This window comes from Hemiscyllium ocellatum, chromosome 23, assembly GCF_020745735.1.
Source record: "Hemiscyllium ocellatum isolate sHemOce1 chromosome 23, sHemOce1.pat.X.cur, whole genome shotgun sequence".
NCBI classification, from domain to species: domain Eukaryota; kingdom Metazoa; phylum Chordata; class Chondrichthyes; order Orectolobiformes; family Hemiscylliidae; genus Hemiscyllium; species Hemiscyllium ocellatum.
In genome coordinates this window covers 22,215,565-22,233,900 of record NC_083423.1, presented here as the reverse complement: position 1 = coordinate 22,233,900, position 18,336 = coordinate 22,215,565, and the positions used below count along the sequence as shown (strand labels likewise).

Here is an 18,336-nt window from a genome sequence, read left to right as displayed (position 1 = left end):
CCCAGGAGCTTGACACTCTCCATTTATTCCACCTCTGTGCTGTTAATGTGTAGGAGGGTATGAGTAACATCCTGTCAAAAGTTAATAATAAGTTCCTTGGTTTTGCTGGCATTGAGAGCTAGTCTGTTCTCAGTGCACCATTTTTCCAGGTCTTTCACCTCCCGTCTAGAAAGGATCCTAGAAAGATCTTAGGAAACCTTTTCTGTGTTGTTGGTTTTAAATTAAGCAGGAGGGTTTATGCTGTGTCATAGCACTTTGTTATTCTAATTGGCCCTGATTCTACCACAGCAGGGCCCCTTTTTCCAGTTCTGTGGTGGCCCTGCCTCAGGCTGCCTACTGTGAAAACCCACTTCCTTGCTTCTATTTATTCCAGTCATGATTTCCTCTCGTCTGACCTCACTTCTCCCATCCTCCCCGATCATTAGCTCATTCAAAACTCTGCCACCCGATCCTAACTTGATCAACACATCTTGTACCTTTACTGTCCTTACCTTGCAACCGCATGCAGCCAATGCTGGTGCAAGAATGAGGCTGACCTTGTCCCCGACTCCTCCTGTCGAATGCTTGTCAACTACCAACCCAGACCACTCCTTTGGCCATTGCAGGATAGCACCAGACACTTTCATCTCCTGGGTCAGATTCACTGCTTCCTCCTGTGTCATTCCCTGTAGACGAATTGCCATCAGCATAGCCCCTGACAGAGAGAATCATGGAAATGTGTCATAGGTAATGCAACCAGGTACTTTTCATTGCAGCAACGATGGCCGTGTGATGCCACTGACATTCAATATCATTTAGTAAGGACTAATGCAGCTACAGATGTGCACTTCCTTAGCCATATCTGGGCAGTGTTGGGTTTACCCATCATGGCCACCATGCTGTTTCTTGCAACAACCCATCTGTGATCCTTAAGGAAAGGCAATCTTTCATCCTCACCTGGTCTGGCCTACATGTGATTCCAAACACACAGTAATATGATTGACTTATAACTGCCCTCTGAAATGACCTGGCAAGGCATTCAGTTTAGAGGTGCTTAAGGATGTGAAACAAATGCCGGTCTTGCCCATGACACGCATTTCCCATGAAAAGATAAAGGAAGAAATAACCCAACCTTGATTCGAACATCCCCCAAACACCACCAACAATGTCTATCCTAATCCTGGCCCAGCCTAGCACTGTGCTGTAGATTAGAGTGGTGCTGGAAAAGCACAGCAGGTCAGGCAGCATCCGAGGAGCAGGAAGATCGACGTTTCGGGCAAAAGCCCTTCATCAGGAATAGAGGCAGGGAACATCCAGGGTGGAGAGATAAGTGGGGGCAGGGGGTGAGGCTGGGGAGAAGGTAGCAAAGAGTACAATAGGTGAATGGGGGTGGGGATGGAGGTGATAGGTCAGAGGGGAGGGTGTGGGAAGGGAGCAAAGAGTACAAAGTGTTCCCGGATGTGGAGGCTAGATGGATCAGTCATGGGAAACATGGGGTTACAGGGATAGGACTGGGTCTGGGTGGGATGCTCTTCAAAGGATTGGTGCTGAGTCAATGGGCCGAATGGCCTCTTTCTGCATTGTAGGGATTCTATGAGTTTTAGACTCTTGTTAGTTTTCATGACCTTCATGCTTTTCTAAACTTGATTTTCACTGAAGTTTCCAAAGCTCCACTTCTTTGATTTTGTTTTCCAAACACTGAAAACAAAGCTTGCAAAAGCCACAGCTTTGGATTTGGAAAACAAACCTTGAATCGACAGATCCATATGAAATCAATTGAGTAACAGTTGCGTTTTGTAAACAACAAGTGACCCTCCGTGAACCACTGGTGATTTACATCGGCCAGATTTATATTCACTGAATAATCGAGGCCGATATTTAGAATTTATTCCAGGGCATTTATTATTACATTCCTAAATTTAACATGAGTTTCTGTACTAAACATCTGAAGGGATAATAATATTTCTTCCCTCTCTGACCCACATTTCTCTTTCTGTTTCACCAAGGCCCTTGTAATGACTGATTAATTGAAGTGGTTAACTGCATTTGATGGCCCTCATTATACCCACTGAGAAGCTCATACAAATGCCCACATTGTACGTAAAGTGTGCACCGGTAGTGTTTAGCTAGCCGTAGAGATGGGCACCCCAACTAAGCGATTTAAGAAGTTTTTCCCTCTCCTGGGTAAGTTGGAACAAGGGTGCATACTCTTAATATTATTCCAGCTTGGTGCAAAATCATCCAAGGCGAAAGTGGGGACTGCAGGTGCTAGAAGTTAGAGTCGAGAGGGTGGTGCTGGAAAAGCACAGCAGGTCAGGCAGCATCCGAGAAGCAGAAAAATCGACATTTCAGGCAAAAAGCCGAATTCTTGATGAAGGGCTTTTGACCACAACATCGATTCTCCTGCTCCTTGGATGCTGCCTGACCGGCTGTGTTTTTCCAGCACCACACTCTTGACGCAAAATCATCCAAGCTTAAATAGAAACATGGAATTCTCTCCCCTCAGATGGGCATTTGGAAACCTTCATCAAGAGTTATGGAACAAAAGTGCAAAAATGAGGTTGTGGGACTGATCAGATGTGATTACATAATGGACCAGACTTGGGTGGCTGAATGGCCTCCTCTTCCTGTCTCACAGGATCTACTGGTTGAATGATCTCCTGTCCCCATATTCTGTCTGAGAGTGAATGCCACTGTTTGATTTCCCTACTCTCCAGTTTGGTTCAAAAGCTGATTGTAGTTCTCGATGCTTCAGTTAAATACAGATTAAATATTCATGATGTTGGAGACCATAATGGAGTTAGCTCAGTTACACACTAGGCAGCACATATACTCAAGATATCAGATGAATTCCAGTGTGCTCATGTATTAGATACAGACTTGTCACATTATGAAGCCATACGTAGAGATTGAAGCCAACTGACATGACTCACTCGGGTAACATGCTAAAGTTTAACCCCCATTATTCCCAGAGTCATCATCAATATGAATATATTCAATTCAGCTACCTAAAGCCCCCATTTTACATCGTTAAAAATCACACAACACCAAGTTATAGTCCAACAGGACTATAATTGGAAGCTTTCGGAATGCCGCTCCTTCATCACAATTGCAATTGTCCTCCACAACCACCTGATGAAGGTGCGTTGCTCCGAAAGCTAGTGCTTCCAATTAAACCTGTTGGACTATAACCTGGTGTTGTGTGATTTTTAACTTTGTTCACCCCAGTCCAACACCGGCATCTCCAAATCATGCCCATTTTACATGATTGACAAACCCATGTTGAGAGAACACCCATGAGGTTTCTGAGCTTAACAGGAAAACTACTAGTTATTGCGAACTGGTTTTTAACTGGGTGTGGAAAAGAGACATGATTATAATTCTCTATAACTTAAATTCTACCCCTTTCTAGAAATTGCCATGCGCATACATAAAGACATGCAAGGAGACAAGACAAGACACAAATATCACAGATGGGGAAGAATAAAATAAAACCCAATGAAGTATAGTTCTGCCACCAGTCCAGCTGACAGGTGTCAATGAGATGTCTTGTTTCAGTTCCCTTTTTGGTTCCTTTCAATACTTCAAGGAGGAGACAAGGTTGAGATACACCAACTTCCAATTTCTTATTCAACAGCGTTTTCTTCTGCAGTCTCTTGGTTTAAAGTAGCACCATCTCCTATATTTATGTCCACAGTTTAAAGAACAAAAATGTTCGTTACACAATTAAAAATATGAAAGAAGACACACATCCATAAACATTACCAATCTGGCTGTCTTGGATACTTCCCTCTGTTACGCCTTTCACAAAATAGTGGATTTCTTCCTTCGTCAATGCCTGTTTATCCCGTTTCTTCCGAATCATTTCCGGGATGTTAATGTGCGGTTGGCTGGTACACATTTCCTTTGGGTTTGCCTGGAAAAGTAGTGAACCATTGAGGAAAGAGAAGACCGAATGCAGTATGTTTAGTAAACAGCTTAGCAAACCTCTTTACAGTTTGAGAGATAGCTGCCCTGGCTATTTTCCCTCAAACCTTTCTCTCTCTCCAGAGCTATTTATTCCCTCTCCAGGACAGAGATCATGACCTCTGCTCTTGTATTTAATCCCTTTCTTATAAACTGCAAAATCCTTGAGTGACTCTTATCCCATTTTCTAACAATTTTCTGTATCTGCTCATCAATCCTTTCCTTCTTCACTTCATTTACAATTTTGATCCCCATGTAGTTCTTTTCTATGACTGCATCCACTTTTATTTTTCTTGGATGTTCACGAGCAATTATCTGCTCCTCTCAACTTGATATAATCTCACAATTTAGTCAATATTAATATAAAATCCATAAGCTTATAATTCCCATAGAAATGTCACAAAGCTGGTCCTTTTTTAAAAAAAATCTGTTCCTTGGCTCAAAGGCACTCTGTCCTTGAGGGGTAATAAACCAGGCCGGGCTGTGATCTGTCTGGTTTGGTACAGAGATGAAAAGGATGTTGAGAGGCCTTTTGTTTATATGTAAAAAGATGAGACTTCAGGCCAAAGTGGTCAGGTTTAGAAGTGACCTGTATAAAGAAAGGGCAGTGGTCAGCTCTCTTTGAGCTGAGCTGAGCTGTTTTTAGTTCAGTCCTGAACTGGGGAATTCAACAGGGAACTGTGTTCAAACTCTCTCTCTCTCGTTCTACCCTTCAACTTCAACCTTTAAGCAGGTGTTCCATTTATATTGGTTTTTAAAGGGAATTTGCTTATTGGGACTGTTGTATATATTCAGAACAGCATAATTAAGTCTAGTTGGATAGGTTGAGTTCTATAGGGGTTCTTTATTCTGTTCTTAGTGTTTCATTATGTTATTTTGTGAATAATATTTTTTTGTCTGCTTTAAAATCTAGTCGTCAACCTAGCTAACTTACTCTGGGTAATTTTCACTATGGCTCTAATGCTACGAGGGGTACGTTGGGTTCCAAGAGATCAATTGTGTTAGGGGATTCTCTAGTCCAAGATATAGACAGATGCTTCTGTGGCCAGCAGCGAAAAATCAGAATGGTGTGTTGCTTACCCAATGCCAGGATCAAGGATGTCTCAGAGAGGGTGCAGAATGTTCTCAAGGGGGAGAGGGGCCAGCAAGGGGTCATTGTCCACATTGGAACTAACGACATAGGAAGGGAAAAGGTTGAGATTCTGAAGGGAGATACAGAGAGTTATGCATGAATTTAAGAAGCAAGTCCTCAAGAGTAGTAATATCTGGATTACTCCCAGTGCTACAAGCTAGTGAGGGTAGGAATAGGAGGATAGAGCAGATGAACACATGGCTGAGGAGCTGGTGTATGGGAGAAGGATTCTCATTTTTGGATCATTGGAATCTCTTTTGGGGTAGAAGTGACCTGTACAAGAAGGACGGATTGCACCTAAATTGGAAGGGGACTAATATACTGGCAGGGAGATTTACTAAAGCTGCTCGGGAGGATTTAAACTAGTAAGGTGGGGTGGTGGTGGGGGAGGGGGGTGGGGGGGGGGTGGGGGGTGGTGGGGGACCCAGGGATACAGTGAGGAAAGAGATCAATCTGAGACGGATACAGCTGAGAACAGAAGTGAGTCAAACAGTCAGGGCAGGCAGGGACAAGGTGGGACTAATAAATTAAACTGCTCAAAGTTTGTGCGAAGATTTGTAGCTCGGGTGCTTGTTGTAGTGGTTCTGTTCGCCAAGCTGGAAGTTTTTGTTGCAAACGTTTCGTCCCCTGGCTAGGAGACATCATCAGTGCTGTGGAGCCTCCTGCGAAGCGCTTCTTTGATGTTTCTTCTGGCATTTATAGTGGTCTGTCCTTGCCGCTTCCGGGTGTCAGTTTCAGCTGTCCGCTGTAGTGGTTGGTATATTGGGTCCAGGTTGATGTGTCTGTTGATGGAATTTGTGGATGAATGCCATGCCTCTAGGAATTCCCTGGCTGTTCTCTGTCTGGCTTGCCCTATGATAGTAGTGTTTTCCCAGTCGAATTCATGTTGTTTGTTGTCTGAGTGTGTGGCTACTAGGGATAGCTGGTCGTGTCGTTTCGTGGCTAGTTGGTGTTCATGTATGCAGATTGTTAGCTGTCTTCCTGTTTGTCCCATATAGTGTTTTGTGCAGTCCTTGCATGGTATTTTATAAACTACATTAGTTTTGCTCATGTTGGGTATTGGCTCCTTTGTTCTAGTAAGTTGTTGTCTGAGCGTGGCTGTTGGTTTGTGTGCCGTTATGAGTCCTAGGGGTCGCAGTAGTCTGGCTGTCAGTTCTGAAACGCTCCTGATGTATGGTAGTGTGGCTAGTCCTTTTGGTTGTGGCATGTCCTCGTTCCGTGGTCTATCTCTTAGGCATCTGTTGATAAAGTTGCACGGGTATCCGTTTTTGGCGAATACCTTGTATAGGTGTTCCTCTTCCTCTTTTCGCAGTTCTGGTGTACTGCAGTGTGTTGTAGCTCTTTTGAATAGTGTCCTGATGCAGCTTCGTTTGTGTGTGTTGGGGTGGTTACTTTCATAGTTTAGGACTTGGTCTGAGTGTGTTGGGTACACAGGAAAACAACACACACAGACCTAGTCCTAAACTATGAAAGTAACCACCCCAACACACACAAACGAAGCTGCATCAGGACACTATTCAAAAGAGCTACAACACACTGCAGTACACCAGAACTGCGAAAAGAGGAAGAGGAACACCTATACAAGGTATTCGCCAAAAACGGATACCCGCGCAACTTTATCAACAGATGCCTAAGAGATAGACCACGGAACGAGGACATGCCACAACCAAAAGGACTAGCCACACTACCATACATCAGGAGCATTTCAGAACTGACAGCCAGACTACTGCGACCCCTAGGACTCATAACGGCACACAAACCAACAGCCACGCTCAGACAACTTACTAGAACAAAGGAGCCAATACCCAACATGAGCAAAACTAATGTAGTTTATAAAATACCATGCAAGGGCTGCACAAAACACTATATAGGACAAACAGGAAGACAGCTAACAATCCGCAGACATGAAACCAACTAGCCACGAAACGACACGACCAGCTATCCCTAGTAGCCACACACTCAGACAACAAACAACATGAATTCGACTGGGAAAACACTACTATCATAGGGCAAGCCAGACAGAGAACAGCCAGGGAATTCCTAGAGGCATGGCATTCATCCACAAATTCCATCAACAGACACATCAACCTGGACCCAATATACCAATCACTACAGCGGACAGCTGAAACTGACACCCGGAAGCGGCAAGGACAGACCACTATAAATGCCGGAAGAAACATCAAAGAAGCGCTTCGCAGGAGGCTCCACAGCACTGATGATGTCTCCTAGCCAGGGGATGAAACGTTTGCAACAAAAACTTCCAGCTCAGCGAACAGAACCACTACAAATTAAACTGCATTTATTTCAATGCAAGGGGTCTAACAGGGAAGGCAGAAAAACTCAGGGCGTGGTTAGGAACATGGGACTGGGATATCATAGCAATTACAGAAACATGGCTCAGGGATGGACAGGACTGGAGGCTTAATGTTCCAGGATACAAATGCTACAGAAGGATAGAAAGGGAGGCAAGAGAGGAGGAGGAGTAGCATTTTTGATAAGGGATAGCATTACAGCTGTGCTGAGGGAGGATATTCCTGGAAATACATCCAGGGAAGTTATTTGGGTAGAACTGAGAAATAAGAAAGGGATGATCACCTTATTGGGATTGTATTATAGACCCCCCAATATTCAGAGGGAAATTGAGAAACAAATTTGTAAGGAGATCCCAGCTATCTCTAAGAATAATAGGATGATTATAGTAGGGGATTTTAACTTTCCAAACATAGACTGGGACTGCCATAGTGTTCAAAGGTTTAGATGTAGAGGAATTTGTTAAGTGTGTACAAGACAATTTTCTGATTCAGTATGTGGATGTACCTACTAGAGAAGGTGCAAAACTTGACCTACCCTTGGGAAAAAAGGCAGGGCAGGTGACTGAGGTGTCAGTGGGGGAGCACTTTCGGACCAGCAACCATAATTCTATTAGATTTAAAATAGTGATGGAAAAGGATAGACCAGATTTAAAAGTTGAAGTTCTAAATTAGAGAAAGGCCAATTTTTACAGTATTAGACAAGAACTTTCAAAAGCTGATTGGGGCAGATGTTCACAGGTAAAGGGACGGCTGGAAAACAGGAAGCCTTCAGAAATGACATAACAAGAATCCAAAAAAAGTATATTCCTGTCACGGTGAAAGGAAAGGCTGGTAGGTATAGGAAATGCTGGGTGACTAAAGAAATTGAGGGTTTATAGTTAAGAAAAAGAAGGAAGCATATGTAAGGTATAGACAGGATAGATCGAGTGAATCCTTAGAAGAGTATAAAGGAAGTAGGAGTATACTTTTAAGAGGGAAATCAGGACGGCAAAAAGGGGACATGAGATAGCTTTGGCAAATAGAATTAAGGAGAATCCAAGGGTTTTTAGAAATACGTTAAGGACAAAAGGGTAATAAGGGAGAGAATAGGGCCCCTCAAAGATCAGAGAGGCAGCCTTTGTGTGGAGCCGCAGAAAATGGGGAAGATACTAAATGAATATTTTGCATCAGTATTTACTGCGGAAAAGGATATGGATGATATAGACTGCAGGGAAATAGATGGTGACATTTTGCAAAATGTCCAGATTACAGAGGAGGAAGTGCTGGATGTCTTGAAACGGATAAAGGTGGATAAATCCCCAGGCCCTGATCAGATGTACCCGAGAACTCTGTGGGAAGCTAGAGAAGTGATTGCTGGGTCTCTTGCTGAGATTATCTCGATGATAGTCACAGGTGGGGTGCTGGAAGACTGGAGGTTGGCAATGTGGTGCCACTGTTTAAAAAGGGTGGTAAGGACAAGCCAGGGAACTATAGATCAATGAGCCTGACCTCGGTGGTGGGCAGGTTGGAGGGAATCTTGACAGAAAGGATGTACGTGTATTTGGAAAGGCAAGGACTGATTAGAGATAGTCAACATGGCTTTGTGCATGGGAAATCATGTCTCACAAACTTGATTGAGTTTTTTGAAGAAGTAACAAAGAAGATTGATGAGGGCAGAGCAGTAGATGTGATCTATATGGACTTCAGTAAGGCGTTCAACAAGGTTCCCCACGGGAGACTGATTAACAAGGTTAGATCTCGCGGAATACAGGAAGAACTAGCCATTTGGATACAGAAACTGGCTCAAAGGTAGAAGGCAGAGGGTGGTGGTGGATGGCTGTTTTTCAGACTGGAGGCCTGTGACCAGTGGAGTGCCACATGGATTAGTGCTGGATCCTCTAATTTTGGTCATTTACATAAATAATTTGGATGCGAGCATATGAGGTACAGTTAGTAAGTTTGCAGATGACACCAAAATTGGAGATGTAGTGGACAGCGAAGAGGGTTATCTCAGATTACAACAGGATCTGGACCAGATGGGCCAATGGGCTGAGAAGTGGCAGATGGAGTTTAATTCAGATAAATGCGAGGTGCTGGATTTTGGGAAAGCAAATCTTAGCAGGACTTATTCACTTAATGGTAAGGTCCTAGGGAGTGTTGCTGAACAATGAGACCTTGGAGTGCAGGTTCACAGCTCCTTGAAAGTGGAGTCACAGGTAGATAGGATAATGAAGAAGGCATTTGGTATGCTTTCCTTTATTGATCAGAGTATTGAGTACAGGAGTTGGGAGGTCATGTTGCATCTGGACAGGATATTGGTTAGACCACTGTTGGAATATTGCGTGCAATTCTGGTCTCCTTCCTCTCGGAAAGATGTTGTGAAACTTGAAAGGGTTCAGAAAAGATTTACAAGGATGTTGCCAGGGTTGGAGGATTTGAGCTATAGGGAGAGGCTGAACAGGATGGGGCTGTTTTCCCTGGAGCGTCAGAGGCTGAGGGGCGACCTTATAGAGGTTTACAAAATTATGAAGGGCATGGATTGGATAAATCGATAAAGTCTTTTCCCTGGGGTCGGGGAGTCCAGAACTAGAGGGCATAGGTTTAGGGTGAGAGGGAAAAGATATTAAAGAGACCTATGTGGCAACTATTTCACACAGAGGGTGGTATGGGTATGGAATGAGCTGCCAGACAATTGCAACATTTAAGAAACATTTGGATGGGTATATGAATAGGAAGGGTTTGTAGGGATATGGGCTGGGTGCTAGCAGGTGGAACTAGATTGGGTTGGGATATCTGGTCGGCATGGACGGGTTGGACTGAAAGGTCTGTTTCCATGCTGTACATCTCTATGATTCTGTGACTTACTGAAACAAATTGCACAGTTAGATCTCCGGCTGCCTGCTTAAGGATATTTTGAATGGTTTAGCCTAATCCATAACAATATATTTTGCAACGAAGTCACTAGGGGAAGGCAGTTTGGCTAATTCTTTTTGAACTTCCATATATGACCAGGGAACTTGAGGGGTCAAAATTGGACCGTCCCCAGAAACAGGCAAAAAAAGAGTATGACACAGGATTAAATTACTCTAATTCCTTATAACAATAGATTGCAAATGCTGCCCTGTGCATCAAAATTATTGCAGCGTGCAGCTCAGTGCTAAATACACTGTACAGTAGCCACGCAAGTCAGAAGGGGACCTAGATTTGTGCAAATTTAGTACACTAGTGTTACCTCAAGGAGAGATTTTTTTTCTGGCTGGAGCAGCCTTTACATTGTAGAACTTGAAGAAATGACATTCCACAATGTAAAGGCAACTGGGATAAAGTGAGGACTGCAGATGCTCGGGATCAGATGATTCCTGATGAAGGGCTTATGCCCAAAATATCGATTCTCCTGCTCCTCAGATGCTACCTGACCTGTTGTGCTTTTCCATCACCACACTCTCAACAGTTGCTGGATATGGCTGGGAAAGGATATTTGATCTCTGTGGGGTGAATGAGTATTTTTTCCATCAGAGAGAGAGGGTTATCAGACCCTCTTGTCACCTCACTGTATGTAAAGACAATTGTGCATGAGTACGAAATGCCTTTGGGTTTTGCACAGCTCTCTGTGGTAAAGAATTCATTTCTCTCTGTGAGAAGAAGTTCCTCCTCATCTTTGTCTTACTCTCCCACAAGGCGAAACAACCTTTCTGCGTTGACATCAACATCCCCTAAAAAAGTCTGTGTTTTTCAATGAGGTAACCTTTCATTCTTCTATGCTCCAATGAGTACAGATCCTATCTACTCAACCTCTCCTCATAAGACAGACCCTCCATGCTTAGTATCAGCTCAGTGAAATATATCTAGACTGCTTCCAATGCCAGTATATATTCCCCTCGATAAGGGGCCCATCAATGTTTGCAGTATTCCAGCTGTAGTGTAACTAATGCAATGTACGGTTTTGGCAAACCTTCCCAATTTTGTACTTCATTCCCTCTGAAATAAAGGCCAACATTCCACTTGCCTTTCCCATCACCCACTGAAGTTGGATGCTAGCTTTTTATGATTCATGGACGAAGATTCCCAAATTCCTCTGTTTTGTAGTTTTTTTGCAGTCTTTCTGTGTTTAAATAATATTTGGCTCCTCTGTTCTTCCTGCCAAAGTGCATTATCCCACACTTCCCAACGTTATATACCACCTGTCAAGTTTTTGCCCACTTGTCTAACCTGTTATTAGCCCTCTGCATACTCTTTGTGTCATCCTTCCCACTTGCCTTCCAACCTGTTTTTGTGTCATCTACAAACATGGTTGTCGTACTTTCCTCATCCAAGTCACTAATGTACATTGTAAATAACTGTGGCCCCAGCACTGACCCCTATGACACACTATGGTTATAAGTTGCCATCCTGAAATGCCCTCCTTACCCCAACTCTCAACCATCTTTCTCTAGGAGAAACTGTTTTTTCTATGTAACTTTAACTAAGTTCACTGTGAGCAGAAACCAACATTCCCAGGCTGTGGCAAAAAAATCAATTCCTCATTCTTCAAAATGTAAACAAAATAAAACTTTATTATATTTATCCTACCCAATATAAAACTTTTACAATGCAGAAAAATTCCCATTATCCCTTCAGAAATTCTCTCCTATACTGGTTTAAAATAAAGTTAAAAATCTCACAAATCATGGTTTAAAATAAATATGCTTCTAGAAATACTGATAAGTTAATCATTAAACTCCCTCATACACACAAGATTTACATTCCATGAGATGAAAATCAAAACTCTAAAATAAGTGACATTAAGTTCATATAAATCACATAAACTATGTCACATCTGCCACTCTTTGCCTCATTATTTTCTACACAAATAAAGTGATCACATTTTCTTCAGATTTACAAGCATTGGAACATCTATAAATGTCCTCATGTTCAGGAGCAGATGACCTTTAGTCTGAGAGATGTTCAGGAAAATTGGGCCAGTTCTTTTGAAGATGACCTGACTGCAAGGTGACCTGATTGAAGTTTAGTGTTTGTGTTGCACATTAGACCAAATTGAACAGAGGGTGGTGGTGAGCGGTGACTGAGGAGAAATTATAGAGCACTTCAGTGTCCTGGATTCAAGTCTAACCTGTTTCAGAAGTGTGTAACAACATCATTGAGCAGGTTCATTAGAAAATAGACCAAAGATCAGTAAAGCCATAAAGCCACTACATTACTGCAGTATTTCCCTCCCACTCTCCTTTTCAAACCAAAAAGAGGGGGGTGGGGTCTGTTTCAAACATTTGTTTGTGTGTTAGAAACAGCAGAGTCTCAGAAGAATGCATCGTCTTGACCAATGAAGATGGCAGGGTCGCTGGGCAAGCTTGTGATGTATGTGGCATGAATGATGGGAGGTTTTGGATCCACAGGCATCCAGGTCATCTGCCTGAAGTGCCAGAGGGTAGTAGTCCTTGAACAGCATGTGGCTGATTTAGAGCAGCAACTCCTTCCATTGCGGAACATACAGGAAGGGGAGAGGTTTCTGAAACAACCAGAAGGTGGTCACTCCACATGGGATGGGCAGGCCAGGAGTGTAGAGATGGCAGGAAAGTGGGTGACCATTCACCAAAAGTCCAGGAAACTCAGGGCTCCTTGGAGCTGACTAACAGGTCTGAAATTTTCGATTCCTATTTAGTGAGCAACACAACTGATTGGAGGTGGGTAACTAGAGAGAAAACCACAGTGCCATGGTACCCAAGGCTACTCTGGGAAAAGAGAGATAGAGGCTGATAAGTAGCTTAAAAAAGTGGCTGTAGTGGATTCAATAATTTGAGGGATAGACAGCTGAGTGTGCAGCCAAGATCAGTAGTCTCTCTTGGTCTGTTGCCTCTTCAATGCAAGGATTCAGGACATAATGGAACAGCTGGATAATATTCGGGAAAGGGAGAAAGAACCAACCAGTGGTTGCTGTTCATGTGGGAACCATGGCATTGGGAGGGATATTTTGGATAATGTGCCAAGATCAGTTTTCAAGAGTTAGGGAGTAGGGTGAAATGCAGGATCTCCAGGGCAGTAATCTTAGAAATATCACCTTTGTCATTTACCATTTAGACAAAGGCAGATCAAGGAATTAAGTGCAGAAGGTTGGTGTAGAAGGGAAGGGCTTAGATTTTTGGGATCACTTTTGGGACAGAATAAAGATGTTCAGAAGAGATAGTATTCACCTGAGCAGAAAGGAACTAATCTCCTGGCTGAGAGAGTAAGTCGTGCAGTAAGGGTGGATTTAAACTTGAAAGGCAAGGGAATGAGATGACTTATGAGTCTAATTTTAGAAGTCCTGCTGAGGGAAAAAGAGAGAAAATGAGGAAGAGGGAGAAGGAAATGAGGGAAGGATTGAGTGTTAACAGTGAAGAAAGAAATGATGTCCTTCCAATGGGCAAAAAGGAGATGAGGACAGGATTAAATTGTTGGTAAGTAAATGATGTAGTAGCATTGACAGAAACGTGGCTCCAGCCATAACAGAATGGATTTTTAACATTGCAGGTTCTATCAAACGTTTAGTAAAAACAGGGTGGGTAAAAAGAAAGCAAGTGTAGCAATCTTGGTCAAAAATACTATCATTTCCCTTGAACCAGGTGCAGTTGCTCAATTAGAATTTATACAGATCGAGGTGAGAAACAGGAAGGGTGTAGTGACCTCGTTAGGTATTCATTATAGATCTTCAAATAATGGAGAGGAACTAGAAGAGAGCATTTGTAGGCAAATTATGGAAACCTTCAGGAGAAGTAGTATTTATTGTGGATGAAGAAATGGAGGGTAGAGAATGCAGGGAAATATCCATTGAAGTTTTAAAAACCCTTCATATTACAGAAGAGGATGTTCTGGACGTGTTGGAAAATATAAAGGTGGATAGATCCCTGGGATGTAATCAAATGTATTCTCAAACATTGTGGGTAGCAAGGGAGAAAATTGTGAGGCCCCTTGTAGAAATATTTGCATCATCTATAACTATGGGTGAGGGGCCTGATAACTGGACGGTTGCTCATGTTCCTCCATCATTTAAGAAAAGATTGTAAGGAGAAACCAGGGAACTATACATCTGTGAGTCTGACTACAGTTGTGGATAAAATGTTGGAGGTAATTTTAAAAGATAGGATTTATGGACATTTGGAGAGAGGCAAAAATTGATTAGGAAGAGTCAGCATGGTTTTGTGCGAGGGAAAATGCGTCTCTCAAACTTGATTGAGATTTTTGATGAAGTTACCGAAAAGATTGATGAGGGCAGAGCTGTAGATGTTGTTTAACTGGACTTTAGTAAAGCCTTTCACAAGGTGGATTAATGAATAAATCAGGTAGGTCAGGTAGGTTTCGTGGTGAGCTTGGCAATTGGATACATAATTAGCTTATCAGCAAGACAGAGATTGATGGTGGAGGGTGGCTTTTCAGACTGGAGACCTGTTACCAGCAGTGTTCGACAGGGGTCAGTTTTGGGTCCTCTTTTGTTTGTCATTTATATAAATGATTTGGATGAGAACATAGAAGGCACGGTGAATAAGTTTGTGGATGAGACCAAAACTGGTGGCATAATAAACAGTGAAGAAGGCTTTCTAAGATTGCAAAGGGATCTTATCAAATGGCCTCAGGCGACTGACTGTGTGGAGTTTGCACGTTCTCCCCGTGTCTGCATGGGTTTCCTCCGGGTGCTCCGGTTTCCTCCCACAGTCCAAAGATGTGCGGGTCAGGTGAATTGGCCATGCTAAATTGCCCGTAGTGTTAGGTAAGGGGTATATGTAGGGGTATGGGTGGGTTGCGCTTCGGCGGGTCGGTGTGGACTTGTTGGGCCGAAGGGCCTGTTTCCATACTGTAAGTAATCTAATCTAATAATGGCATATGGAGTCAGTTAGCAAATTAGAAATGTTTAGGATCGATGAGTCCTTGGCAACAGGGATTAGAAGACAGGAAACAGACGGTTGGTATTGATGGGAATTCTGCAATTTGGAAATGAGTTAAAAGAGGTGTTCCCCAGGGATTGGTTTTAGGGCCCTTGCTTTTCTGATTTATATAAACAATTTGGGAAAGGGTGCTGAGGACACAATCTCTAAATTTACGCATGATACTTAGCTAGGGAAAACAGTGAATTGTGAGGACGATGCCGAGTGACTTCAGAATCACCTGCCACCGCAGGAATTGCATAACTTGTGCCCACACCTCCTCCCTCACCTCCATCCAAGGCCCCAAAGGAGACTTCCACATCCATCAAAATTTCACCTGCACATCCACCAATGTCATTTACTGTATCCGTTGCTCCTGATGCGGTCTCCTCTACAGTGGGGAGACCGGACTCCTTCTCGCAGAGCACTTCAGAGAACATCTCCGGGACACCAGCACAAATCAACCCCACTATCCCGTGGTCAAACATTTCAACTCTCCCTCTCACTCTGCCAAGGACATGCAGGTCCTGGCCTCCTCCATCACCATTCCCTCACCACCTGACACATGGAGGAAGAGCACCTCATCTTCAACCCCAGGGCATCAATATAGACTTCACCAGCTTCCTCATTTTCCTTCCCTCCACCATAGCCCAGTTTCAAACTTCCAGCTCAGCACTGTCCTCATGGCCTTTCCTACCTGCCAATCTTCCTTCTCACCTACCCGCTCTACCCTCCTCTCCGACCTATCACCTTTACCCCCATTTCCATCCACCTATTGCACTCTCAGCTCCTTCCCCCAGCCCCACCTCCCCTTCCATTTATCTCTCCATCCCATGGCTCCCAGCTTCATTCCCGATGAAGGGCTTTTGCCCGAAGCGTCGATTTTCCTGTTCCTCGGATGCTGCCTGACCTGCAGTCTTTTCCAGACCACTCTAAGCTTGACTCTAATCTCCAGCATCTGCAGTATCCACTTTCGCCTCCAGAGGGGCATTGACAAGTTGGCCAAATAGGCAGACACCTGCATTTCAATGCAGAGAAATGTGAGGTAATGCAGTTTGTTAGGAGAAACATGGCATGACAATACAGGCTCAATGGCACAACTTGAGGGGAATACAGGAGCAGAGGGAGCTCAGGGTTCAAATGCATGATTTCTGAAGGCCAGGCAAGTTGAAACATTTGTTTAAAACGTTTTATAGGATCCTTAGGTTTATAAATAGAGACATAGAGTATAAAAGCAAGAAAGTGATGCTACACCTCTATAAATCATTGGTTAGACCATAATTGAAGAACTGTGTTCGGATACTAAAACCCTGGAGCGAGATTTACTGGAATAATACCGGGAATGAGGGATTTTAGATACAAGGAGAGATGAGAGAAATAGGACTTATTCTCCTTGAACAAAATAAGAGGATACCTCACTGAGGTGTTCAAAAGTTTGAACAATTTTAACAGGGTAAGGAAGGATATTCGGTTTCCGCTAGTTAGTACTTCAGCAACAATTGGTCACAATTTCAAAGTTAAAAATCACACAGCACCAGGTTACAGTCCAACAGGTTTAATTGGAAGCACACTAGCTTTCGGAGCATTGCTCCTTCATCAGGTGGTTATGGAGTACGAGGTTGTAAGACACAGAACTTATAGCAAAAAGTTTACAGCGAAATGCAACAATTTCAAGATGTCAGCAACACAGCCAGGAATGAGATGAGGAGAAACTTCTTTACTCAGAACGTTGCTAGGGTTTGGCCTGTGCAGCTGGGGAGAGTGATGGAGGCAGATTCCATAGGAAGTTTCAAAAGAGGGACTAGCCAGGTAGCTGTTTTGGGACCCGGTACAGACAGGATGGCTGAATGTCCTCTTTCGGCTGTGTAAAATTCCATGGTTTGATGATTCTAATTTAGAGATATATATCTAAAGAATGAATGTCAAGGTAGTTGGAGGAGAAATTGAAATATTGAGTGGTAATCAAATCAGTGAACAGAAAATGGAGATGAAATAATTGATCGGTAAAATAAAAATCATAAATGCTGAGTCATGTTCTAGCCAGTAATAAGTTTGATTCCATTCAAAGTCCTGGGGACAGTGCAAAAGTCAGGTTGCTAATTGCTAGCCTGTGTAATTATAAAATTGAAAATGTTTGTTTAATGGCATGATGATATATAAGGTAATATAGCACTGATATCAGCAGTCATACACTATCAAGACTATGAGGAGAGGATGGAATTATCTGCACTTGAGAGCAGTATGAAATAAATCAGTATTATGTATGATAGTATAACAATAAAAATTTGTTGGAACATCCAAGAGTCAGACAATAGAGATAAGACTAGAGACAGTATAAACTAAGGGAGCAGAATTTTAAAAGCCCAGACTGGACCCAGAGTCCTAAAGCCTAAGGCAGTCTAACTCATAAACAGAGTGGAAACAGGACTTTGGCCCAACCAGTCAACACCAACCCTCCGAAGATTAACCCACCCAGACCCATTTCCCCCTAACTAATGCACCTAGCACTATGGGCAGTTTCCCATGGCCAATTCACCTGATCTGCCCATCTTTGGACTGTGGGAGGAAGCCAGAGCACCCGGAGGAAATCCATGCAGACACAGGGAGAATGTGCAAACTCCAGTCACCTGAGGCTGGAATCAAACCTGGGACCCTGGTGCTGTGAGGCAGCAGTGCTAACCACTGAGCCACTGTGCCAAGCAACTAAGGAAGAATCTTGCAAGGTGCGAATCAAAATCGAATGCTGAACACTGTTATAAGTTACCCACGATCTTATACTGTTCTAGATACGAATCAGATACAGTAACAAAATGAAAAAGCGACATTGAGCAGGAGAGAACCTACCTGTGTCTGTCCAAGAGCAGATTTGAATAATCTGTATTTCACTGTATATGATTCCAAGGCTGTGAGAGTAACAAAAGATAAAAACAATTTTGAGAAATTTAGATCTGTGTTTTTCAAATTCTGATCCTGTTTCACAGAGTAGAATGTTGCTCCATAAAAAGTCTTCTCAATTTGGATCTCACACAGTTCCTTTCCACTTCGAAACAGAAAGACACCCAAGACAGATAAAACA

General features: G+C 43.1%; 1 protein-coding gene across 3 annotated transcripts in view; it reads right to left on the bottom strand.

Annotated features, from left to right (window-relative positions):
• Positions 1–18,336, bottom strand: part of tymp (thymidine phosphorylase) — an 88,078-nt gene that overhangs the window by 40,908 nt on the left and 28,834 nt on the right. For all 3 annotated transcript variants that reach the window (XM_060843133.1, XM_060843132.1, XM_060843134.1), the window contains 3 exons: positions 18,105–18,163; positions 3,745–3,895; positions 492–694 (listed from right to left, as the gene is read on the bottom strand). In XM_060843133.1, the coding sequence (XP_060699116.1) occupies positions 492–694; positions 3,745–3,880 (339 nt within the window). In that variant the 5' untranslated portion in view covers positions 3,881–3,895; positions 18,105–18,163. The remainder of the gene's footprint in view (positions 1–491; positions 695–3,744; positions 3,896–18,104; positions 18,164–18,336) is intronic.